The 26,556-nt window shown below is 39.8% G+C and overlaps 1 protein-coding gene across 1 annotated transcript in view; it reads left to right on the top strand.

The window, feature by feature from the left end:
* Positions 1 to 2,618: 2,618 nt before the first annotated feature.
* Positions 2,619 to 26,556, top strand: part of LOC145491442 (putative cysteine desulfurase) — a 34,092-nt gene continuing 10,154 nt past the window's right edge. The window contains exons 1-18 of the mRNA XM_081470634.1: positions 2,619 to 2,783; positions 3,519 to 3,549; positions 4,059 to 4,175; positions 5,924 to 6,053; positions 6,442 to 6,507; positions 7,975 to 8,040; positions 9,085 to 9,266; positions 10,153 to 10,211; positions 11,826 to 11,899; positions 13,875 to 13,985; positions 17,096 to 17,142; positions 17,243 to 17,447; positions 17,847 to 17,911; positions 21,201 to 21,245; positions 21,711 to 21,822; positions 22,572 to 22,730; positions 22,837 to 22,890; positions 24,147 to 24,402. Coding sequence (XP_081326760.1) covers positions 2,702 to 2,783; positions 3,519 to 3,549; positions 4,059 to 4,175; positions 5,924 to 6,053; positions 6,442 to 6,507; positions 7,975 to 8,040; positions 9,085 to 9,266; positions 10,153 to 10,211; positions 11,826 to 11,899; positions 13,875 to 13,985; positions 17,096 to 17,142; positions 17,243 to 17,447; positions 17,847 to 17,911; positions 21,201 to 21,245; positions 21,711 to 21,822; positions 22,572 to 22,730; positions 22,837 to 22,890; positions 24,147 to 24,402 — 1,861 coding nt within the window. The 5' untranslated portion in view covers positions 2,619 to 2,701. The remainder of the gene's footprint in view (positions 2,784 to 3,518; positions 3,550 to 4,058; positions 4,176 to 5,923; positions 6,054 to 6,441; positions 6,508 to 7,974; positions 8,041 to 9,084; positions 9,267 to 10,152; positions 10,212 to 11,825; positions 11,900 to 13,874; positions 13,986 to 17,095; positions 17,143 to 17,242; positions 17,448 to 17,846; positions 17,912 to 21,200; positions 21,246 to 21,710; positions 21,823 to 22,571; positions 22,731 to 22,836; positions 22,891 to 24,146; positions 24,403 to 26,556) is intronic.

Here is a 26,556-nt window from a genome sequence, read left to right as displayed (position 1 = left end):
TATCTATACCACAGCTCAGATGGCGGATGATCCTAGGGCAAAATCGATCAACAAGCACTGATTATCTCCATAGATCTGGCATTAAGAAAACATTGCCATATTGATTCTCAATGCTACTTAGTTATTGTTAGCGATTGAAACGGACGTGTAATTAAAAACAACAAAGGAAATCACAAAAAACAAACCCTTTAATTTCTGACTGTTCGATCTGTATCGTAAAGGATGATTTTGGTTTACCATATGTTGCCAACGTTAACAATGGACAAAGGGACTTGAGATCTCAGATAAAATGACAAAAATAAGCTGTTAAATCGTAAAAATAACCTGTGTGCTAACCAATGTTTGTCATGGAACCTGATCTAAAGCCAGGGTAATAGGTGGGTTTTAGCGTTTTTGGTAACTAGCGACTCGTACAAAGACAGCAGAAAAAGAAGCTAGTTGACACTTGATCAATGCGTCGTGTTCTTTTTTAATGTGATAGAAAAGGTTCTAAACGCCCCCATCTCGTCGACATTTACTGATAACTAGCCTGGCCGGAGACAGCTCAGGTCGATTTTTTTTTAAATTTAAAGTTTCATTTCGGTGACATGAAATCCGCAGCAACGATTCAGTGCGTCGCGCTTAAAGAATGTGGAGACGATTTTCAATTCAAGCGAATCTTCTGCGTACAGAGAAAATTCCAAAGGTAAGTACTGCGGATATGAGGATATTATACCTGTTAACAGATGGACGCAAATAACAATTTTAAATTTTATCAAATTTCACTGGCGAACGGTTTTGTAGGTGATATGCTTAATCTGCTGTCGCTTCAAATTTTTAATGGGAAATGGAATAGAGATTCTCATTAAGCTGTTGCAGCTACAAAAGCAGATGTAAGCTGTGGTGTTAATCTTGAAAATCTCACGACGCGAAAAGAGCAGCTTTGAGTAAACAGCTAGCTTTTCAAGGATCTCGCCCCACCCAAGCACGCACTTACATTCAAAATAAACAAAGTCGTTATATTAACCTTCTTCGCGTTGCTCCCTAAAAACCATGGGTTGTTGGACAGTTTGTTTGCAGTGTTTCGGTTTGTGCGTTTGTTTCTTTGCCTTCCATGGATCGTTTGCAACTTTATAAACATTTAGTGATATGCGGGTTACAAACAGTTCGTCTTTACAACCGTACTCCAAATACACTTGTAGACACAATTCAGAACTTGTTTACGACATTTTGCTACGATTTTTTAATTTGAGAATCTTACGCTTTCGTGACAAATCTTCAACATAACAATTGTGATATCCTTAAGAAATAAAAACGAAAACTGAGAGTTGAAAAGTAAACGAAAAAGAAGCAATCAGATGTGAATAAGATATTCACTAGCTCAGCACTAGGTGGGGCAGTAGGATGGAAAAATATTTGGCTCGAGGTCACTTGTGGACCGAGAACAAGAGCCAACCATTTCCTTTTTCGCCTAGACATGTTAATGAACAATAAATTATTATCCCACTTGAATTTCTGAGCTTGATTTCACGGGGTACAAAGTCGAGAACATACACTCAGCAAGGTTTCGGCGTCATCTTACTATTGGGTTAAGCATGAGTTGTTCTTCAAACTGTCATTCATATAGATAAATATTTATCAACGAATGAAAAATTTCAAAATTTTGATTGAGGTGTCACGATCCTAAGCTAAGAGCTAAGCGACACTTGGTATCAAAGGAATCCGTAACTCATCTGTTAGGTAATCCTAATTAATCCTATAGGTTCCAAGAAGGTACACTTCATTTGGTAGGTATTGCTTACACTCATCTTCGCATGCTTGTTTTATTCAAATGTTATGCACATACGAATTTAGATTTGTTCGTTTCTTCATCAGATATGAATATGAATGAAAAGAAATTAATTCCATCTGAATTAAACGCGTCGTCGTTACATTGCTTCATGGAACAAACAGAACAAGCCTCTGTGTTTCTTGTTCCTTGCGTCCGTTATTCCTCCTCCAAAAAGATTATGTAGATGCATCTTCCACCTACTGCGATGCCAGCCTTCACACATCTTGGCTGGGTGATGGGGGAGGGGTGCGTGCTCGAAAACCATTTACACTAAATGCTAATAAGGTGATGACAGGCATGTCACGAACTCCTGTCACAGGCTGGACCACACTCAATGCTATAGACAAATTATCGGATTAACTAATTTTCTGTTGATTTGGATTAGGAGTTATTACCTTGTATTCTACTTCTAATCTTGATTTGCATGTCAAACGAGACAAAATTTCATGTCTCCTTTCATGAAAGTGAGCCGTCTCAAATGTCCAATGACAGCGCATCTTTTCGCGGGTTTGAACTCTGCTCAGCTCTCATCGACTTTCAATTTGGCTCGTCATTGTGATCATGGAAATGATTTAGTAACTCAATCGATTTTACACTTTCATTTTTTTTGCTATGAATGCTTCTATTTCAGTCAATTCTTTCTCTTTCGAGCTTCCCTCAAGCATTGCTGCTTGATTTAAAATTGCTCAATAATATTTTGACTATTTCAGGCTCTCTAATCAAAATGGTTCTCATTCTTACCGTCACACGAATCAGAATTTCTTTGTCACAGAGATTTCTATCTTTAATTTGGCAGCCGCAGAAACAGAGGACTGTGATCTGGAAAGATATGACAGCTTAGCTGAACTTCCCGAGGAAGGAGATCTCTATCAGGGGTTTCTCGAAGAAACAATGCTTCCAATCTTGGAATTTATTGATGAAAATATAATTGGAGGCAAGACAAGATTTGAAGGGCCTTACGGCGAAAGAAGAGGTATGGCTGTAGACAGATACAGTTAATATTTTTCAACAAATTCAGTTTCCGTTAAGTTCTCGAAATAACCTTTCCGAAACATTCTGGTAAAATGTACCCCTTGCTGTGTTAATCAAGATGTACTCTTAGTACGAATCGCGTACTCTCGGTCTTTAATCACTTTGGCTTCCTTGAAGGAGTTGCCCGTGATTTCCCCTAGGGGCCGATAACACGACCTGGACCGGCTAAAACCGTGCCAAAATCATTTCTGCGCAATTCTGCACGGTAGAAAGAGCTAAAAATAAAATAATGCCTGCGGGCTGGACTGAAAGACATTGACAAACCGAACTAGCCAGCTCATGTAAGTAATCGCCCACATGCCTACTAAAGTTTACATGTGTGTAAATTTGGAGACATGCCATAAGTTAAGTTCATGGACAAATAAAAGCTTATAATTACTCACTGGGACTCGACGTAGGGAGAGAAAAACAAACAGCCTAATTAAATTAACTCTTTGTTAACCCACGATGTACATTCAGGCTTAAAGTCTGGTTATGAATTGCATTGAAATTCTCGCAACTGTCAAAAGGTATCTTCCCCTTCTTTAGGCGAAGAATCGTTTCCCGGATAACACTCTTCTTAGCCCTGGGCTAATTTTTGGAATTCTGGTGTAGGATAAGAATCTTAAAAGGTAATGTATCCCTAAATAGTTTCTGTATCTTATTTATCTATTTTTTTTTTTTTTTATCCTATTAGTTATTTACTGCGATTACACGGCTTCAGGCAAGTAAGTAGGTTTAATAATACCATACAGAGTAAGTGGATCTTAATAACACTGTACAGTCTAGGGAAGCTATGTAATACTAATAGAATACAAATTCAATACTCACTAAGGCACACTGATGATTGAAGGGGCCATGAATTGCTCATTGTAAACTGAGAATGTATTTCTTTGAGTTGTAATACTACTTGTTTGTAATGCGCTTCAATCCTTGTCGGTCTAGACAATTCTTGTTCAGTGTTTGGTATCTCATTACTCACTTTGTTTAGGAATTTTGTACAAAGGAAAGAGATAACTTGACACACCATCGTGACAAAACAATTTTAGAAGAACAGCTAGCGTATCTGATAACGTTTGCTCCATGTAGGGATAGGTTCTGACTGGATGGAGTAAAAGATTGATTTTTATCTCGTTTCAGAGAAAGTAGCTTTATGGAATGGAAATCACATGACGTGTCAGTTGTTACAGTAAATGAGGCTTTTCTTACTAAACAGGTGTGATATTTTTGTCACCAGACCTCTCAGTTGCATTGAAAACTACATTCGGGACTATGTGTACCCCTTTTACGCCAACACTCATACAACAACAAGTGTGACGTCACGGCAGACGACAACTTTCAGACAGGAGGCACGGTAAGGCATTTGTACGGAACAAACCATTCTCTGAGAATTGAACCAGTTGAATGAGCAAAAACCGTAATGGTAATAATGAAACCAGCTTATTTTAGTTTCCTCCCATGCACTCGGCTAAAGAGCTTGCTGACTTACACGACGTATTCATAGCGTCCTAGACTTGCCACAAAAGTCGCGAGATTTAGAGGTCGACTTGTTTCACCTGCAGGAATATGAATCAGAGCGTAAATTTTTTGGCGCGAAAAACATGATGTATGGGTTATTGACCAAGTGTGAGGTCAAGATGGCTGGATATTGGCCAAGTTCTTTGTTTGCGTGTTTATGGACCGAGACGGAGTCGAGGTCCATAAACTCGCAAAAAAAGAACGGGGCCAATATCCAGCCATCTTGACCGAACAAGCTTGGTCAATAAAGGATTTATTATATGGCTTTCGGGGAAATTTTTTTGCGGGACACGGCGGGTAGTCCCGAGCGGGCAAGACAGCTCCATCTTGCCCGCTCGGGTAGCCAATCACAGCGCAGGATTTGATTCATCTTGCCCGCTCACGGAGCTAGCGATATAATAATGACGTTTCTAACTTTTCATGTGCTCCGCGCGCGATCGTCGCGAAATTAGAAAATGATTTCCATCAAAACGTTTACAAGTACTGCTCCCTAACTCAAATAACCTTATTTGTGTACATTGCAGTATGTAGCCAGCAGACAAACGGCAAAAGCTGTTCCATAGATTAACGCCTCCTGGAAATACAAAACCGTGTTTAAACCGATCGGGAATTGTTCGTTTTTGTTTAGATTAACCTGCGATCGACCAGAGAGCTGCCTGACAAACGGCTATAGACTTATGTACATCTAGCTTATACCGACAAGAATCCGAATTAACTAAAGTAGACGGAATTAGTCGGGGAGAACTTTAATTCTGTAAAGCTTTCCTGATTAAATAACGTTGAGAATCGAAGTCGCAACGAACGGCGGAGAATAAAAGCACTGTTCCCAAAAGTACTTCATCGATCGACGAGTGCTTTCAACACGATATTATAAAAGTCGGTAAAACGGCCGATGCAAATTTGCTGCGATGCCCTTTCTTTGTAGAGAAGAAACTTGGTCATTCATTAAATCAACTAAAACTTCAGCAATTACACAAACTGTAGGAACGGCTCTGTTCTTCTTGGAGAGGTCCAAACTTAATTCTCTCAAACGATCAGGATCACGCAGGAGCTCAGATCGCGTCTGTAAGTAAACAAACACGTATTGGTCGGATAAATAGCCTCATGTTCCACTGCTTTTCCCTGTCCTTTTTTCAAAGACTTGAAATTAAGTTGGATAGACCATATTAAAATGCTTCCATAAAATTCATATCCTTAAGTATATCCGAGAACAAAAGCTATACACGAAAAAGATTTTTTATAGTACTTTCCAACAGCGAAACCAACAGGCCAGGGAAGAATTATTGGAAAGGACTTTTAGAAAGTCTAATAGCGTCCCAAAATGACTTGAAAATTGCTGATGGATGTTCATTGAAAAATTAAAGTGAACAATGCCTTTGTGGTTTCTTAACTTACCAGCCAGTGCTTCCCTCGGACTGTAGTTATCACTCATCTCCATCACTTGCTTTCATTCAAGCTCATTCCGTTGACAACTGACTCATTTATGCAATCAAGGTTTGCCCGTCTCAGGTCCAGTTGCCTCAGTCTCCTGTCTAAGTACAAATCAAATCAATCAAACTTGACAAACTGCGATGTTTATTACAGGGATATCATCAAACAATGCGTAAACGCTGGAAAAGACGATGTGGTTGTGTTCACAGGAAGCGGAACGACGGGGGCCATCCACAAATTAATCCACGCTCTGCAATTAACAGGAAAAGTAGTGGAAAAATCTGTGAGTGTTACAAACAATCTTTGCTTCAACAAATAGGTCATTCAAGACACTTTATTGATCGTTTTAAGATGTCTCTGAAGCGATGATCGTGGGAGGCTCGGTGACCTCATGGTTAGTACTAATCTCGAATCCAGATCGAGCGGCCTGGGTTCGAGCCCTGGTCGGAGACATTGTATTGTGTTCTTGATCAAAACATTTTACTCTCACAAAGCCTATTTCCATTCAAAGTTAATGCTGGTGGCACCCCTGCGATGGACTAGCATCCCATCTAAAGGGGAGTAGAAATACTCCTAGTCGCTTCATGTTACAGAAACCGAAGATAAGCGATCCAGTATTTGTGGTGACTAAGATAATCTCCATCAATTCAATACGTTTGTTACTTTTTCAGGTTGTGTTTGTTGGGCCATTTGAACACCACTCAAATATCTTACCTTGGAAAGAAACAGGAACAAAGGTAGTTCTATAATAATGGTAACAACTGCATGATCATAGAGCGGTTTTAAAAGTGAGTGTCGAAAGTAATCAGGCAATTACTTTGGTTTAGGTTTTGGTTTTGGTTTTACTATGGTTTGAGATTGGCTAAGTTAGTCTAATTGGTTACTAGTTGGTTTGGTTTGGTTTTAAGGTGGCCGAACACAGTTTGCGCGCTCGCTTTTGCTGATGCAATTCAGCACGCGCACGAGAATTGCAAAAAAACAAACATGCCATCAATAGAGCGATCATTTTATTTACTCAACACCCGCAGTATTTGTGCTATTTTCCCCTATAATTGAACGCAGTGTATTGATGGCTTTAGTCTTTTATCACAAATATATGTTAGAAAAGGTAAAGATGGAAAGAACTCAGCAATTCTCAGCTTTTTCTTTGTTACCGAAAGAACCCAGTTAAATGCAGCGCATGCGTAGTAAGTCAAAAAATTGCGATTTAATGAAAATTTGCACTCTCGGAAATAGGCCTTTTTCTCGAGAACCACTCATTAGAATTTCACGAAATTTGGCACGAAAATACTTTAGGAAATAAGTAACTGGACTATTGAAACTAATTGAACTTTAACAAAGGAAACTCTAGATATTCCAGTAAACCTTCAACAAGGGATAATTAAAGATCTCTCTGTTAAATTATTAGCAAAATCGTGTTAACTTGTGAGAATCGCTACAAGCTTGTTGCATGCAAATTATAAAGAAAATCTAATGACTAGATTTTATACAAATAAACAAAACCGATTTTAAAGGCCTGTTTATTTTTATTCGTGTTGCCATGGCAACGGCACATACGTCAGCTTAACCATCAAAAAAACAAAGTTTGTGTTGTTAACTTGCTTGCTGCCATTTTTGGCGACCGAGAGATCAAGGGTTTTAGAGAAAAAGGTGAATGAAACACAGGTATCAAAAACTGTGTTCAGCCACCTTAAGACACTCAATCGCAAAGCGCTCTAAAACCTGAGTACAGTATTTGTTTGAGCGGTGCTGAGTAGGGTCCTTGGGATACATGTCGACTACACCACCGCTGAAATGTCAGTTATTGACCCGATAGCCTCACATTTATTCGATGTGATATTAAAATAATGGTATACTCCACGTAGTTATCTACATTCAGCATGTTAGAGTCTTATCGATTACGAACGTAACATTTCATGGAGCTATTCAAATGCTGTGCTAAAAATTGAACTACAATCAATAGTAACCTGACTACAGTAATAATTGATTAACTAGCTGTCTTTACGAGGCGAAACAAGCAACATTTTTCAAGTTGGCAATGTCAGTCACTCGTGCAAAATCAAATGCAATGGCATCACTGGTAAGCTGTAAGTCCAGAGTATCATGCTTCAGTGATAACTGAATAACTACCATTGTGCTGTATAAGAATGATCGTTTGGTTGCCATTACTGTGTCGAGCTGTGTTGTCATCGTTGTCGTTGTAGATCGTCAGAATACAGGATAATAACCAAGGAACAGTCAATATGAGGATGCTGGAGGCCAAACTTAGGGTAACATTCAATTACGTGATCATTTTTGTGGTAGTTTCAAAATTTAGCAGTGTTTCATACAATGCCTTTCACCCCCCGCTTGCTGCTCAGCACCGGTTTAGTATTTGCTAAGAGAAGATATTTTGAAACTACTTGGACAAATTTTTTTCTATCCTTGATACGTTTTCGTTTTTCAGGCCATTTCATTAGTTTCAGTGATCACCACAGTGTGTATCCGGGTACCAAGAAACGATTCTAAAGCCATATTCAGACTATTATAAGTCACGTTTATAATCTTTAATTATCACTTTAAGCGCCATTGAGGTAAAAATAACAGTTACTGTTACTAAGGCTCAGTCCACATTTAAATGTTTATTTGTACACCATTGTTTAACGATTGCTTTTTATTAACCGAATAGAACGCGTCAGTATAAAGAAAGGGACTGTCTGACATGTTCCACTGATTGGCTTTTTGGCTTGATTCACGCCAAAAGTAAGATTATTTTTCAGCGAATCGTTGAGATTTTCTTCCAGTGCTATTTTCTGGAACTCATGGGAGTTAAGTTCCCCTGAACCACCGGTTAATTGTCACCTTAATTGAAGCGCATTTACTGAATCATTCAAATCCCTTTAGGTTGCTTGAAGTAATTGATAGGAATATGTTTGACGACTGTCGCCGGCTAATGTCAGGCGGTCAGCCATTTTCCAAACATAAATCTGCTGTTCAGTCATAATTGACGTCAGTAATTTCATTTCAAATTGTATTCTGTAGAAGTAGTCATGACGATTCTCTTTTTTTACGTCAATCTGTTAACTACATGATATTTAACACGAGCTTATTAGAAAGGAAAAGAGGTACTTACGGGGAGTACCCTCGGGGACTACCCTCACTTTCCACTGTACGTGAGTTGGAATCTCGCTTGGGAGAATTTCATTTCCTTTTTTCGTTCGTATGTTGTATGCTCATACTTCCTTAGCCTTGCTAGTTATGTCTCTATTTAATCATTCTCAATTCTTTTCTAAAAAAGCGACCTCTTTTCAGTGATGTTGCTGCTTTCTTAACAGAAATACCGTTTAGCAGAGTACGACATGTACGTGGCGTTTTCAGCAGCTTCAAATGTGACTGGAATCCTGACAGACACTGTGGCTGTAGCTGAACTGTGTCACAAATATGGCGCCTTATCTTTCTGGGATTATGCCACAGCCGGTCCGTACCTCAACATCGACATGAACCCAACACAGAATGGGTGAGAAACCTTCCATTTCAATAGACAGGTCTGTAGGTGACTGGCTTCAACCGAAAAAAAAAAAAATCAAAAACTCAGGTCTGGCCAGTCACAAAGCGCAAAAAGGGCTGACAATAAATCCACGCCACAGGTGCTAAACGCGGAAAACACAGGTTTTTTTTTCAAATTTCAATTGTGAATTGTTTTGAGATGACTGAATCACTGATGTGTGTGTACGATTGGATACACTGAAACTACAGAAACTGCATGAAAATTTGAATTGGTCACAAAATTTGACCAGGAAAGCAGCAAACCACAAATCACTCCAATAAGCGTATCTCAGTTCGTATAGTGTGATCGTCCGGGTGAGGCTAGTTCTGAAAAGAACTGTTGTTGGTGACTGACGTTTCGACAACCTGAGCGGAAGTCATCTTCAGAGTCAAGTGAATAGCGTTTGTCAGTCGATGATGTTATAAGCCGGGTCCGTTGAACGTGATTGGTCAGTTTAGCTATGATGGTATTGGCTGAAAGACTCGTGTAAAGTTTGTCATCAGTCCTGGGTATACTCCATACTCCTGGGTTCAAACCATTTACTATGAGGCGCATCTCAGTTCGGCAATTATATTACCATTATTCATTTTTATTATCACGGGAAAGTCATGTACAAGTTCACTATCAGCTTACTTTACCAGTGAGGCGTCTGTATTCGACCTTTGATTACATCATTTTATATTGTTTACCCTGTCCTGATATCAAAGACAAGAGACTATCATGGAATGCTCTGATTGTTAGGAGTGTTAAACCCTTGAATGTTGATATATCAAGCCAATTCGAATGATCAGTTTGAGCACTGGTGGAGTGAAAAAGTACTCTTGAGCCAATTAACTTACTTATTTCTTTCTTTTAGCTACAAAGATGCTGTTTTCCTTTCCCCTCACAAGTTTGTTGGGGGACCTGGGACTCCTGGTATGATCTTACCTCATATATTGTTAGCATTATCACAATTAAGACGGATTCCTCTCAAAGTTCGAGCAATAAGGGCAAAAATTATTTACTGAAAATCTACTCATGGCACGGTAACTTTTAGAATACTATTTAAAACAACTCTTTTAGTTTATTTCTCTAAGTGACTCCGCGATTAAGTTCTCAAGCATTCTCGAGAAAGTTAATGTCAAACCTCGTAAGATCGCTTAAAACGTGTGTTATTGTGTTTTTAACTAACGCGAAACGTCTGTTCGAATTGAAATATGGATAATTTCAAGTTCAATTCTCTCGCGGGGTCAGCTTGAGAGCTTCAGTCTCGATAAGTTCTTCTTAGCGGAGCTCCGGCGGCCCGAAAGGCCGCCAAGCGGAGCTCCATACTCATATAAGAAAGAAAAGGAAACCCATGAGTTGATTTTCTCATGGTTATCATGGCTAGCGGTATTGCTCGTGGGCGCGTACGCACGACGGCGACGGTGACGGCGACGACGACGGAGTCGCGCAACATGGCGGCCATACTCCAAATAATAGGTGAACAGTGACACGCATACTTGCTTTACCGTGAACTTCTTTGATATTGGACATCCATGTTATGATCAATTGACATCTGTCAAGACAAGGTATCCACTGACCAGTATCATGTGACCATATCGCGGGCTCAAGTTTACAGCTCATCGAAGTCACGCGTTTTCTTGAAGTTGACCGCTGACCAAACGCTGGTTTTCGATTGGATTGCGGGCCCATGACAGGTTGTTGAAAACAGGGCAGGATTGTTCGGAAGGCGGTTAACGCTAACCCAGGATTAAAAGGTAACCGAATTATAACCTTTTCTTCTATACAAATGTTTTTTCCTGCTTTCTTTTGGCTATATGGTGATCATTAAAACTCAAAACAGATGGCCAAACAATATACAGAAAACCTCACTGCAAAGTTGAAAACTCAAATCAAAATTCTACCTTTTCCTGGGTTAGCTTACTCGGGCTCTGAACAACCCGGCCTAGGAGCTACGCTTTTAGGCTGGCCTAAATCTATATATTAACTGTATTCAAAATATTACCATGCCATGAGTTTTTTTTGGTGACTTAATTTTTGCCATATTGCTCGAATGTTCTACGAAAATCATCTTAATAGCTAACTATCCTCGACCATATGCGAGAAACAGCCAAATCAGCCCTCAGCATCACCCATGCACATTCTTATGAAACCGCGAGAGAAAAACTTAAAGATTTCCTTCACAATCACATTTCTCTAACTTTCATTAAGGATTGACACATATTTAACAAATTCGGAAGTGTCTAGTGTATATCACTGCAGTCTTGCTATTCTAAACATTACACTTCTGTCACATTTTTCTAAGGCTATCAACAGTGAGTGATCGTCATTTTTTAATGCACAGATATTGAAACTACATAAGTTAAAGTAACAACAATAATTCATGAAAAACTTGGATCTCAAGTAAAATCAAAGACTGGAGGAAACGGTATTCTTCTGTTGCTCACCGTGTTTTACACAAAGCAACTTGTAGCCTTTTCAAACATATTAACCTAATAAACGATGGCTAAAATGTGTTGTTCAAGTGTTTTCAAATATATTTCTTAGGTTTGCTTATCGCCAAAAAGAAACTCTTCCGAAATCCCGTGCCCGGCGGATGTGGCGGCGGGACAGTTATCTTTGTAAGTTCAATACTTAGCAACTGTAAGACCGTTTTACCTTTTCTGAACAGATTTTTTTATGTGCCGCGTTTGCGAAATATAAAATAGGCTAGACTCAAGTATCGTATGCATAAGTGTTGAATTAACCTGATCTGACGTTACCTCAATACCCAACCCATTACACTGACAACTGCTTTCAGTGATAATTGTTCGACTTGTTCATCAAGAAGGTCACTCCAAAGCTTACTTTTTTGTCTTCACCTATAGCAAGTAAACATTGAGCTTTTTTACTCACCGAAGTTTCAGCCTGTAAAGTGCCTGCTATCCTGAAGAATTCAGAAGCCAACTTCAGAGGCCGCCATTATGAAACTGCCAGGCGAAATTGCGAGAAGAAGAAAACCCTTCAACTGTCTTTGCATCCGTCACAAGGTCAGCAAAATGTATTTTTTTCCAAGCGATTATCCACTTCGTTATCTTAACTGCTATCATTTTCGGAGTTTGGAGCAAGTTTGGCTCAAACAAATATGGCTTTAGAGCAGCCATAACCCAGAGTGGTAGTTAAAAGGCTTGCCGAAAGCCATTTGGACAAAATCTCTTGGACGGAATGACGTCATGAAAACGCGGCCTGGCTGTTGATCACTGTTCAAAATGGCGGCAACAATGTCGAATTTTGGGTTTCTTTGGAGACAAACTGAGTTTCATGAGGAAAAGCTGCACTATAGAGGCTGAAACCTCAGTGAGTGGCTAAACTTACTGCGAGGTTTTTATTAGCGTTGACAAAAAATACACATTTTTTGGAGTGATCTTCTCCTTTAAACATATGCCACTTGACATTTTGTCACTTTTGCGATGTATGAAGTCACCTCAGAATTGACGAAAAAAAATAAAATAATAACAATTGTTTTCTAATGTAGAAAAAACATTACAACGCTGAATTAAGACCGGAGCTGACGGGATTTCGTGGCGAGTATTTTGCTGCTCCGTTCTCGTGAGATATTCCGCCGCTGAAAGAATCCTGAAACAAGAGCGGCATTCGCGTACGCTAGATAGGCACAAAAATGAGACCGGCATCACCGGATACAGGCTAAATTTGTAAAGAGGTGCCATCGGTGAGGTAGCCTCTATAATAGTTCAGTAGTAACTATTTCAAAGTTGAAATTGTGAGAGTTATTCGGCTCTTGGGTTAGGGAACAAGTTCTCGGGTTTCTATGACACTAGCATACCATACCGACAATACGCACTTAAACATTATAAAGTTTCTGTTTAATCGAGGAAGACAAATTAAGCTTCCACTACTTGTCCTTTGTAGTTAAATTTTGCAACAAAAGTATTGGTTAAATAGAGGATCCGAAGATGTTTCGATCATACATCAACAAATTTAAGTACAGTTTAAGAGTCAAAAATGAAATCAGTGAAGTCATCAATATCTTTACAAGTGAGGATATGGAAAATACGCCACCCGAATCCCGGATGTAGTTTCGTATGAATTTTACAAGTGGTGTATTTTCCAGTAAAGATCGGCGGACATGAGGGGACTACTCCCTGCGACTAGTCCCTGCAACAAGTCGTGGAGACAAGTCCCATCGTGTGAACTGGCCATTCCCTTGGTGTAAACTCTTAAACTAGTCGCGGGGACAAGTCCCATCGTGTGAACTGGCCATTCCCTTGGTGTAAACTCTTAAACTAGTCGCGGGGACAAGTCCCATCGTGTGAACTGGCCATTTGTGCTTCAAAATCTAGTCGCAGGGACCAACTTTGGTCCCTGCGACTAGTCCCACGAATTCAAACCAGTTTGAATTTTTGGGACGAGTCCCTGCGACTTGTTCCTCAACACGCTTCATGTGAACTGTTCCATGGTGGGGCAGTCCCTGCGACCAGTCCCTTCGCGTAAACTCTTCAGGGGAATAGTCGCAGGGACTAGTCGCCTCATGTGTGCCGACCTTAAAGCACGCGTGTATATACTTGATAATAACGACTTTTTCGTAATCTTACGCAGGTGACACGTGACACGCATTTGTATCTAAAAGACATCGAAGAAAGAGAAGAAGGTGGAACACCAGCTATTGTGGAGTCAATACGGGCTGGTATGGTCTTCCAACTTAAACAGGTAAGATATGGATGGCAGGAGGCAGTTAGTGGGAGCTGGTATGGTCTTGTACGTCTGTTAATCAGATCGGATATAAATATATTACGTATTGAGCGTTTCAGCTATATTGCACCCCGGGTATTGCAACAGCCTTTTATGGAGCCTATCAGCCAAACAACTAAAAAACGCGACTGCTATATCCAAACACCTCATCATCCGTTTTTGAAATGCATTGTATTTAAAAAGCGGCTTTCAGTTAAATAAGGATTGACTGCCAGCAGGAGCCATAATCGGGGACGGAGACCGTAAGCCTTGGGATCCGCGCGTACCTATGATATGGGACAATTTTTCTATTTTTAGAACAAATTGCGCCATCCTGACGTCATATATCCACGCGGATCCACGCACATGTCGGGGGCTCTCGCGGGGATGTTGTCACGTTGCGTGATCAAATGGTGAGAGTTGAGACACCTTGAGAAATTATCTTGCATATTTTTCACAGCAATGGCAGGGAATAAGGCAGGGAATACGAACCAGGGCGCTTACATGTAGCTCTATGCTCTGAGCTTATGGAAAAGGTGGGTTTTTCAGGGTCGAAAACAAGACTTCAATCTCGCGCTGGGAATGAATAATAAATAAGATCTGCTCGCGCTAGTTGTAAGCTTACGCGTATGTTTTTGCGTTTGTTCTGACTTAAGAATATAGCAAGAAAACTCTCTACTCAGGGTATCGAGTTAATTTGTGAGTTTCTCAGACAATGGTTAATCATAACCAAAACCTGTTTTGATGGTTTCTTACTGTTTCTGCTTGTTTGGTGAGTTTGCAAAAGTTCTTGAAAGGAAAGTCTGACGCGTACAATTAGCTCATTTGCATAGTGTAGCTCGTGCACTTTCAAGTCCGAGTCGGTGTTTTCGATTGTCAACAAATCTTGACAAAGATTTCTTTAGTTATCTTTTGTGCCGAGATGCTGCAACAAATTTCACGAACGCGAAAAAGGCTACTAACATCATGTGTGTTTCTTCAACATAAGCATAGTGAAGTTTTACACTGCGAAAATGAAAATAGACAAGAAGTTTTGACAACTCCATCAACAAAATCGAAATCGTTATTCGAAGTTGATTAAAGAAAGCGTCATCGTAACTTTGCTGATTATTTCTGCTTTATTCACATATTTTCAGCGTAGCTTTTAATATGTTCTCAAACATTTATCAATCTTAAACATATTTAAAAACTATAGAGTTATTGTTTGAGTTCGATGTACGCTTTCACACGAAAGTGCGGCGGAAGTACAATTTGTCATGTTTACTGACTGTACAAAACACGCATCGGCGGGCGCTCTCATTCATCGACAACAGAGAATTTACTGGATTTTTACACGAATAAAACTGAGCAGTATCTACGGACGTAACGTTTTTGGGCCTTGATGAAACATCAAGCGTTGCTTACAATTCAGGCGAACCTCAAACTGACCAAACTAGCAATTATTTTGTTTTACTTTTCAGTCGCGATAGACTGGCAATTAAATTCCTCGCAAGCGTGTGGCAAGAGGAGCTAGGAAACTATGATGTCCTGAAGCTCTGCTATATCAAAATATATGCAGCTAGTTTTTTGCTGTGTAATGGAAAAGCTTTTAATCTTCAACATATGTGAAATTTAAAGTGGAGTAATATACAGCTCATGTGAAAGAAGCATCCGTCGGAACACAACTTGGTCAGCGATATACGTATATAAGCTTAACGCGGAACAAACCTAAATTCGACACTGTCTTACCTCACTCAAACTGGAGCAGCTTACGACGAAAATACTTAAGAAAAATTCCAATAGACGTAAACGCGTTGAGTTGTGGGCCAAAAACATGAAAAATTTCGGGAATTTCGGACGCCATTTCCCCCGCGCGACATCCACAAAATTCCTCGCAGCATGTACGCGCGTGTGCCGCAGGCGATGGCGCAATTTGTTCTAAAAATAGAATTATTGTCCCATATCATGGGGACAACCCCAATACTAGAAATGGCGCGCGCTTACGGTCTCCGTCCCCGATTATGGCTCCTGCTGCCAGTCAAGCCTTTTTCTTGCTATAATCAGAGATCTAACTCCTCCTCCTACCAGGGATTAAGGTTATCCGTCCACGTCGCGATAACTGCTCTTTAATCGTACTTACGAATTGTTATGATTAGTTTTATTGTTAACTTACTTCAACACGAAGGCGCGCTATAAAAGAGCATAAGCTCCTCCCCTTAATTTTGAATTCACTCAAAAATTGCTTCCTTCACGCTCTGACAGTATTCTACAATACCCACTGACATCGGACTTGACATAACAAAGACAGTTGAAGCCCGCTATTTCCAACTTGCAGGGTAAACGAAAAATTGTTCGAAATAGTGGGAGTTCCAAATAGCCGATAGGAAATAACTGAAGAGCAAAACCAAGGCAAATGGTTTTGAGTTCGAAATAACGGAAATTCGAAATAACCGAGTTCGAATTAGTCGGGTCCAACTGCAGAAGAATTATTCGCATAGACATTGCGAACAGTGGAACAATATCACTTTATAATCCTCTTGTAAACATGATTTCTTGAAATAGAGAGAAGTAGAGACACCAAAGACACTTTAATTTACTTACAGCTTACATTTCGTGTATTCAAATCACCTGCCATTTTGAATTTGACCCTCGCACGTCAACTGTGACTGACAAATGAGCCTTAGTCTTCCCAGGGAAGACTTCCTTATACAGCGCGCCTTCGTGTTTAAGTTGATAAACTAGTTTTTGGATCTTTTGGAGTTAAAAGTTAGTTGCTGTAAGTAACTTAGTAAACCTTCCTGTTCTATTTCTCTCGGATAAAGATCATAGCCAGTGATTTCAGTCCCAAGATAGTTCTGATGAAAACATAGCTTTTGATATGGAAAATATAACCCTTAGAATCTTTATTTCACAATTAAATCTAGTTACGTGTTGGTTATAAATATTAACCATTATATTAAATGTGAATATTAAAATCAATATTTACGAGCTGGTATATGTTCTTCCTACTCTAGTAAAATACTATAGTAGAGTCAGTATCGATTACAACAAGTTGACTGACAAATGCAAATCCTGGCCGAACTAATCAGTGGTAGCTTGTGTCTTTCCAGGCTGTTGGAGACCGTGTTATTGAAGAAAGAGAAGACGAATTATGCAGGTTGGTCAAAAGCATGTGTCATGTAAAATACAACTCGGCGTTGTTTATTAAACTTAAAATCAATCTGATGGTCTATTTTTTTTTTAATCCAACTTTACAGACATGCCTTTCAAGTATGGCACAAAAATCCAAACATTACTATTTTGGGGAACCACAGGGCTCGTCGTCTGCCGATATTTTCTATGCTAATTCATCATCAGGACAGCGGAAAGTTCTTACATCATAACTTTGTTTCTGTGCTGCTGAATGATCTCTATGGCATCCAGGCTCGAGGAGGATGCGCATGCGCAGGACCCTACGCACAGGTAACCGAAGTGCTTGCGTCAGTATCGTACCTCGTGACTTTCGTTCCTTACTACGCAAACTTGAACGAGCGATCCTCGAGAGTTCCGTTGTTAGATCGGTATTTTCGGACTTCCAATCGGAACTTTCCAGGGTCACTCACTTCACGATGGACTGCATGGTCAAGGGGAAGGAAGAGTCTGGGGACGAAAGTGTGATTGCATGGAATTGAAAAGTCCGCCATTATTCGTGGTCCTAGACCTCTTTGAGATAAGAGAACAGGGGCGTTCTTTAAACATGTAGTACTAATTCTATCTAGCGCAGCGGTTACTTGTCACACGAACAACGTGCTTGTTTTACCTGTTAGTTGTACTTGTTGTAGGAAATTACATTATATAACCATTTACTTAACTATTTCGCAGGATCTTCTGGGAATAAACGAGACCATAGCAAGGAAATTTACATGGTTTCTTGAATCTCACGAGAAGTAAGTTCAAGTGATATTAACTCTGTTTTTTTTTTTTTTTATTCATTTATTCATTTATCCATTTATTCATTTAAAGTGCAGCTAACCCCCCTATTTTTTTTTTTTTTCGCTAAAACGAATCCACTTGTTATTCGAAGCATTTGGGCGAAAAAAATTTTGAATTTGATTGAATCCTCGATTTCCTATGCCCTTTCAAAGTCGCGCTTGAAGTGTTACACGACCGTGTTTTAGGAAGTCTGGGGCGGTGGTTGCTGATGTCGTCTACCCAGGAACCAAACACAATGCCGCCTCAGTTAGACTGTTCACAGTCCCCTATTTTTCCGTGAGATGGTAGATGTCGATCGTTGAGCTCGACGGTCCGCCATCTTGATCTCTTGATGCGAACGAAACTGGAGAGAGTACAAAATGCCCCGTGGGTAGGGGTGATGGAGGACGGAAAAAATAGGGAGACTGTAACAGCTTCACTCTGTCTCGTGTTCAAGGGGCGCGGCCGCCAGTTTGGCGCCTCCGTTAATCAAATCAATTAACAATCTCCTCTCCTGAGAAAAAACCTGTCAAATCAGGGGTGATGATCTGAATCCATGTTACTGTGTTGTGAATTTCGAAACATTTTGAAGGTTTACTAAGTTGCGTCGAATGAATGCGGGACGGAAGAACTCTTCTCTGACTCCAAAAAAAGCGGCAAAGCCCGCAGAGAATTCCAATTATTCAGATGCGTGCCGTCTTTGTGGCATTAACTGTAAAATTTCAGTCGGAAATAAGAACAACCAACGGAGCTTTCAGCCATTTCCTTCGCCAAAACGAAACTTTGATATATTAAACTCTTGCCAAAACCAGTTGGAAGAACCGCCAAAACATCTTTTCCTTCGAGTAAACGAGAAACGGCCTCCTTTTGCTCGCGCTTTAACACCAATCCTCCAAGACAAGAAGCAGACAGACGATCGAAATCAGAACATTCTCCAGAAAATTCTCTTGAAATCGATGCCATTTTGGCCTGAGCCGCGAAGTGATGAATGTCAGTTTCTGTCACTCAAGTTGCCAACGATCTGCTACGCTCTGATGAACTCTATTGTCCCTTCGACCAATCAGGTGTTGCCGTTGCTGGAGCAACTAACGCAGCGAACACCAGACAGAGGGAAACTGTTACAGTCTCCCTATTTTTTCCGCCCCGTCACCCCCACGCTATTAACCCCACCGCCACTACCCACGGGCATTTTGTACTCTCCCCAGTTTCGCTCGCATCAAGAGAGCAAGATGGCCGCCCATCGAACTCAACGATCGACATCTACGATCTCTCGGAAAAATAGGGGACTGTGAACAGTCTACGCCTCAGTCAGCTCTCTGCATTTGCTCGAGAAAATGGAAAGCAAAACTAATCGTTCAAATATATTTTGGGGCTAAAACGTCCAAGTGTTGTTTCAGAATCAGTTCTTTTTCGTCACTGGAGTCAGAGTTGAGTTTCGATTCGGAAGACTCCGAAATAAACCTCGATCGTGCACGTTCGACAACTGTGAACTCACTGCTTATTAGAGCTTTGAGAACAATTTGCAATATTTCAAGCAACGACGGGGAAGATTTCTTTGCGGACGAGCTGCTTGCATATTAGGCATGGAAAGCTAGATACGAAGTGGAGGAGCAGGCAAACGAGAAGCAGGAAAGAAAACTCAAGGACTGCTTTGGGTGGTAATTTCGTTACCTAAACACAAGACTCCCACGCGTGTTTTTACCCGTTTACATTTGTCCTCAGCGAGAATGTATTTTGTCAAGGTACGGTTGTTCTAAATCCAGTTTTTGTTTTACTTTCTGGAATGCTTCATGTTTATAAGAGCGACGTATGTGTTGCAGTTTTCGAGACTTAATTACCTCCAAAACACTGGCTTTGATCGATTGAAAATCGTAGAATTGTTTGGACCTGTATTTTTGAAGTTGCGGGAAGCGAGGTGGAAGGAAACATTTCATACAATTACCGATTTCACATTGTCACACGTTTTAAGTCGTAACTCCAAATAACCAATGTAAATTTTTTCAAAGTTTGCAGTGAAATTCGTCGTATAAGCGAAAAGGATGTGTTCCCTAAGCGGTCCGAAGATAATGTTACGCGGTCATATTTTCGACACTATTGCACAGAATGTTTGTCGCATTGCTGATTTCCAAACCTTCGAAACACTCTGTGAGTCTAACAATTTTGTTATCATGTGATTCTAAAGGATTAATCTTCGACTTTTATCTAAATCGAAAGAGAAATAAGAGTTGGTTGGCGGCGTACAGTTGCGAGCTATTTACATATCAGTATATTTGGTCGTAACGCTCCTTGTCTGATTGATCACACAACTTTGCCGGCTGTGTTATAAATACTGCGGGATTGGAAGATATAGGTTTTCGGTAGTATTTCTACAAATTGCTGGTTGGCTTTAAGCAGAAAATTTTGAAAATAGCGTTTGAAATTCTGCGGAACAAATTCCGACAGTACTTCCAGTGAGAGGTCTTCAATGGTTCTCACAGTCAGTTCGCTTGTTTCGGTTCGACGAAATCAACCGTCGTTTACGTCTTTATTGTACCAGTGACCGATCATCGCCAGTAAATTGCAAAGTATATCTTTCTTTAAATCTGGGATATTGCTACAACAGCCGATAGCACTTCTGGAAGGCGTTTCTGCGCACTTTTCGAATGTGTATTGCACCATCCTTAAGGAAACGAGAGGACGTGAGATATTCAACCTTCCTGGGTAGACGTCACAACAGCCGCTCGACCCGTTCTCCTCAAACTCGGTCGTGAAACAAAATGGCGGTGTTTTGGAGCTATTTCGAGATTTCGTCGGGGTACAGAAAATCAAGGATTTAACCGAATCCAATAATTTTTTCGCAGAATTATTTCAAATTACAAGTAAATTCGTTTTAGCAAAAAATAAAAAAATAAAAAAAATTGGGGGGGGGGGGTTAGGTGCACTTTAACTATTTATTTATTTATTTGTTTATTCATTTTCTAACGTAATATCCCACTTAAAGAAACCTTAAATGAAAAATACAAAATACATTGTTTATTCACAGCCTCCATACGCTGATATTTCAACCTACGACCATGTAGATCATTATGTACAATTACTGGTTTCTTCATCAGTGTTGATATGGGCTTCTCCAAGAGTGATAAGCAATACAAATTTCTTAAAGCAACGATTTGTCAAATCAGTATGATTTCATGTTAAAAGCAATTTCAAATAATGAATCGCATTTTTTGATTGCAAATATTTTTATTTCTTCACAAATTGCTGAATAGCTACTTTATCTTGCAGTGAAGATGTAGAGGTATCATGTAAGGAACCTTTGGAAGTAATGAAGTAGGCAAACATTTTTTAATGTAAACAAAATACGTCTGAAGATTTATTTACAGTTGACGTAATGATACTGACCATAATTAAATAATGCCCGCGAATTCATTTATGCCGGGAACAACGTCATATAAATTCCATGTTAATTGATCAAATTTTAGCGACCTTTATTTGGTAGCGTCCCGTAAATGTACTCGGTTTTTTGGGCTTTGTTGCTGCTTTTGAAGATTAAATTTCTCTACTAGTAATCGCAAAAACGGTTCAATGTTTACAAAGATATACAAAAGCTACGATAGATAATCATATTTGGAATAAACGTTTCTAAAATTACAATGGTGACGGTCGCTCATAAACAAAATGGAGGAGTGGTCATTTTGGAAGAAGGGTGCGTGAAACTGTAGAATTAGTCACAATTTATTCTATAATAAACTGGTTGCCGGGCACTGCTAATTCAAGTTGCTGAATTGTTTTCAGACCAGGCTTTGCTAGAATCAATCTCCCTTACTTCATGGATGACGTAACAGTTCACTTTGTGTTAGAAGCAGTCGACATGGTAGCCACACATGGCTGGAAATTACTACCACAGGTAAAGATTAAGAATCAGTTTTAACGCTTACTTTGTTCAATCAAGCACAATCAATTCCAGTTCTGAGATAACAAACTCGTGATAGCTTATTTCAATCCCTATAAGGAACATTCACCTTAGTGCCCGATCGAGCAACAAAAATTTTAACTCTGAATATTGAAAAGGCACGACACGATTAACTGTCCCTTTGTATTAAATACAATATTTTTGTGTGACGCGGGTCTAGAAACTCAAATTTTACAAAGAATGTACAGGTGTATTGGCTCGTTACTACTCTTGTCTCCTTCAATACTATATCCAAAGAGCTATAAATTTTCATCAATTTTCTAAATTTCATAAGCTCCTACGTTTGGAGTCAATCCTCCGTGGGAAAAAAGATGGCGACTGGTACATTAATTTACCCATGATTCTAACCCCAGAACAACGCTCATTAAAACGTACAGAAAGGTTCTAACATCTTCAAACCTAACATACACAGTGTCGTTAGTACGGGACAAATACTGCAAAAATATGGCTTTCCTTGTGCCTAACGGGCTGCATTAAATTCTCATGTCTGTGGTAAAATGTACAGCCGCCATCTTTTTTCCCAACGGAGGATTCTATTTTACATGATGCCTTCTCTACGCGTAGTCGTGTGATAATGAGGGAAAATGTAACCTATGACGTCAGCAAAGATTCTGCTGTACCATGTGCTTCTCCACTTTGTTAGTGTTTCAGTCTGAATGAATTGTTCTTCTTTTCGTCCTTAGTACCGGTTTGATCCACACACGGGGGCCTGGGAAAACAGATATTTCACTGAGAAAAAAACGAGTCCTCTCTACAGTCTTCATGACGTCATTTATGACGAAATTGGACTCGTTATAACAAACAGCACGGGAAGACCCCACGATTATGACATCAAACTTGACGTAAGTTGGTAAAACAGCACGTCTCCGACAACAAACTCATATCAGTCCTTTACAATGCATTTCATGCTGGTTATATTTGATTTTTTCTTTCTTGTTATGATTTCAGGAAATCGCCCAGTCTGCAAGTAGAGTCTTGAAAGAGGCGGTTGAGTTAAATAAGGTTTGCTATTGACTCAATGTTATGCTAAGAACAGTTGGAAGTTTTTACTCACTTTAGCTGAGCAACAACTTCTAAATAAAATTAATTAAATTAAGTAAAATTAACCTCTACTTCAGTTTTGTTCTGATCTAATTCGAGTTAAAAGAAATTCCCGTTTGGCGATGAACTTCCTTCTTGGATATTTGCCAGTGTGCTTTTGTTGTCATAAGCTGAGAGAATGTTACTGAGTGAATGTCACTAAATGTCACTTTTTACCATATCATAACTCGGGAACTCCTGAAGCTAACAGAATTATACTTTTCCAAAAGTGTAAACGAAACACCGACGTTTCTTTGACAGCCATGCGTGGACAATCTTTCCAACCAAGGTGGCGAACTTTGGAATTGAAAATGTCAAGGATAAGATGAAGGATAAGAAAGTTAATCCCCATTGTGGGCCTTATTCCCAAGATAATTCATCTCAAGTTATTTTAAGACGAGGTAACCAGTTCAGTTCCTCCGCGAATAATGTTACCACGTGCATTGTGTGGATGTTTTCGTGCAGGATGACAATGCGTGTAATGTCGCTTGGGCCTCAAGGCCATTCTGCGACTTCCGAAACCGGGTGTGATCTAAAAATAGCTTGAGGTATTACCTTGACAATAAGGTCTATTTGAGAGACTTTTCATCTTCTCTTCACCGAGGCTAGTAACCAGCTAACAGCGAAAGTCAAAATGCAATTCTTAAAATACTTCAAATTATTTTACAAAACAGTTCTAAGAAAATACGCGCGCTGATTGGTTGAAAATCGTGTTTCTATTAAACAATTTGATTATTCGCTCTCGATTTCTATCGCGTGATAGTTGACGAGGAGGCAGCCCGAGTCAACTATAACGCGATAGAAATCGAGAGCGGATAATCTCATTGTTTTAGTATAAATCTACGAGTCGTTCAGAACTTTATCTAAATCCTCTTCAAAGACACTTCGAAAACGCCAAGAAGAGGCCGTCATTTAATTAACAAGGGCACACTGCTACGCTACTCACTATCTATCACAGAATAGATAGTGAGTAGCGTAGCCAATCAGAGAACGGCATCGCTAGTAGATTTATACCAAAACTCGATAGAAACAAGATACATGTTTTCTATTTGTTAAATATGCAGCGTGTGCACCGTTCTTCAGTTTTACCCAGGCTACGTTTTGCCATTGAAATAGCTATATATGCGAACGTTTTTGTTCAATTTACTAATCAAATGATATTTGTTTTTCAACTGTAGGAAATTAACACTAATGACGACAAAAAAGTCGAATTCAACGACGATAAAAACCAGTTGATTTGGTTTTTGCAACCTCAGGAAGCACAGTTCTACCTGGCCGCTGGAACTTTGAAGCACAAACCCCAAACATTTGTAAGGACAAAGCTTCCATTTAAACCTCGAAGAACATCGAGGGTGACAAGAGCGAATTGGCCACAAATTTATGAAATTCAAGAATATCTGAGTCGATTGAGAGCATTTGGAGTTGGAATGGAAGGTGGGTCGCCATGATGACAGTCTTTATATTATTTAAACTGTGAAATATTATTATGAAACACAAGCGAAAACAAGAAAATGAATGACTTAATTGCGTTCGACGTTTACTAGGAGAACGCAACATAAACTCAACTGACGCGTAAGAGAATTGTGCACAAGCGTTTGGTAGAAAAAAATCTTGATTTTGGTAGGTATAGGTTGCTTGGGTTGGCTACCGGATACGGAAATACGTATCTTGGTAGGTTTGGCACACAGGGCCTCGGTCTGATATGTTGCCTCGCTTCTGAAGGTTTCCCACACGTCGTGCATTTCCATTCCTACGCAGGAGTCTTCGCAGTTTTCCCCGTGTTAGTGAAGTTGTGTTGATTTATTCGAACTATGGTGCTTATCTGAACACCAGGAAGTTGCATAGTGCTGTATTTTTTTCCGAAACTGCGTGGGTAACATACCGTTTTGTGATCTGTCAAGTCAGCTACTTTTTTCTCTGCAGGAATCAATGAGAACAAGAAGATCTGTTAGATCTTATAACCGCGCTTTTAAAATTTAACTGTTCGCTTAGCACTACCGTCGGAACGCAGTGCACATTCCAAAGCAGTCATTGATGATTCTTTTCTTACTGTAGACATCACATCACTTGATCAACACAAACTGTATTATTGCACCATCAGTGGTAGCCGTTGACAAATCTCCGATGACTGAATGGTCTTAATCTAGAACTTTCTTCGGGATATGTATGGGCATGAACGATATCAACGACACAATAATAACACTATTAACAACAGCTTTCTTTCTTAAAAGTCATGATTAAATTTAATTGGTGTTTTCCACGAGTAAAGGGCTAGCAAAGTAGTCACACAAGTCATAAAAAAACCCTATCCCGACCGATGTATCGATTTTGGTCCCTCCAGTGACCACAGATTGAAAACGTGACAGAAAATTGGCGTTACTTTTGATTCTCACCAAATTTGTCGTATCCCCCCCCCTCGGGAGAATTTTGTTAAGTTAGCTAATTTAGTATGCAAGCCAACGTAATGGCGGTCGCCGCCGGCGAAATGTTTATTTGCTCAAAATTGGGGCAAAATCTTTCGGAGATGGAAATCAGGACATTTGTAAGGATACAGAAAGTAATTTGGGACCGGTTGCTGGCTTCTAAGGCTGAATTTATCCAGAAGTAAGCTGTATTTTCGTTTTCGTGTCGAAAGCCACGCGATGAAATATTATCGGCTTGTTCTGCTGTCTTGTTCTGTTTTTTCTCTTTGTCGTTTTTGTAGCCCGCCAAGGCCAGTCTTTCGTCTAAATCAGTTGAAAAAGGTTCGAAAAAGATGTTCCCATTCAAGTTTAAACTCTCAGGCGATAATTGTGGAGTTTTTTGGCCGAAACGTCGGCTTTGTTATGTTCGTGTCTTTCGGTTGCTATGGGCGACCGTTGCTTCCTTTGTTAGGACAAGTCTGGGAAGTGAGGTCACAAAAAAATTCTAATTAATTCTGGTTTTGTTCGATTTCGCTGAAATTTTAACACGATAAAGCTGGATTGTTAAGGAATAGATTTACCGCCTGCCGATGTGTGGTAGCTATTAACGCTGAAGTGTTATATCGCTTCGAAGTCAGGGTTTTGAAGAGATTTTTTTGCAGCATGTGGGTTCGGCGTGATTTTGTAATCTGAGGTTTCGGTTGACCCCGAAGGAAAAAATATCCGGAAAAGGTCATTTCATCGACGATTCAAACAAATATAAATATGTATATGTTCCGAGCTAAATTTCTGGTGAAAAAATATAATTTTTGACGAGCGCTGGGTTTTTAATTTATTCCCGCGAAAGATGAGATTTATTGTTTCAACAGCTTTTGGCGAGTAAACATCACAGGTTGCGTGACTCAAAATTTGGCCGAGTGGAAGCTTGGGTCTGCTCGCACCGAAGTCGAAAAAAAACAAGAAGATCTGTTAGATCTTATAACCGCGCTTTTAAAATTTAACTGTTTGCTTAGCAGTACCGTCGGAACGGAGTGCACATTCCAAAGTAGTCATTGATGATTCTTTTCTTACTGTAGACATCACATCACTTGATCAACACAAACTGTATTATTGCACCATCAGTGGTAGCCATTGACAAATCTCCGATGACCTAATGGTCTTAATCTTTGTTGAACTTTCTTCGGGA

The sequence above is a fragment of the Orbicella franksi genome, chromosome 6 (genome assembly GCF_964199315.1).
Source record: "Orbicella franksi chromosome 6, jaOrbFran1.1, whole genome shotgun sequence".
In the NCBI taxonomy this organism is placed as follows: Eukaryota; Metazoa; Cnidaria; class Anthozoa; order Scleractinia; family Merulinidae; genus Orbicella; species Orbicella franksi.
This window is presented reverse-complemented; position numbering and strand designations above follow the sequence as displayed.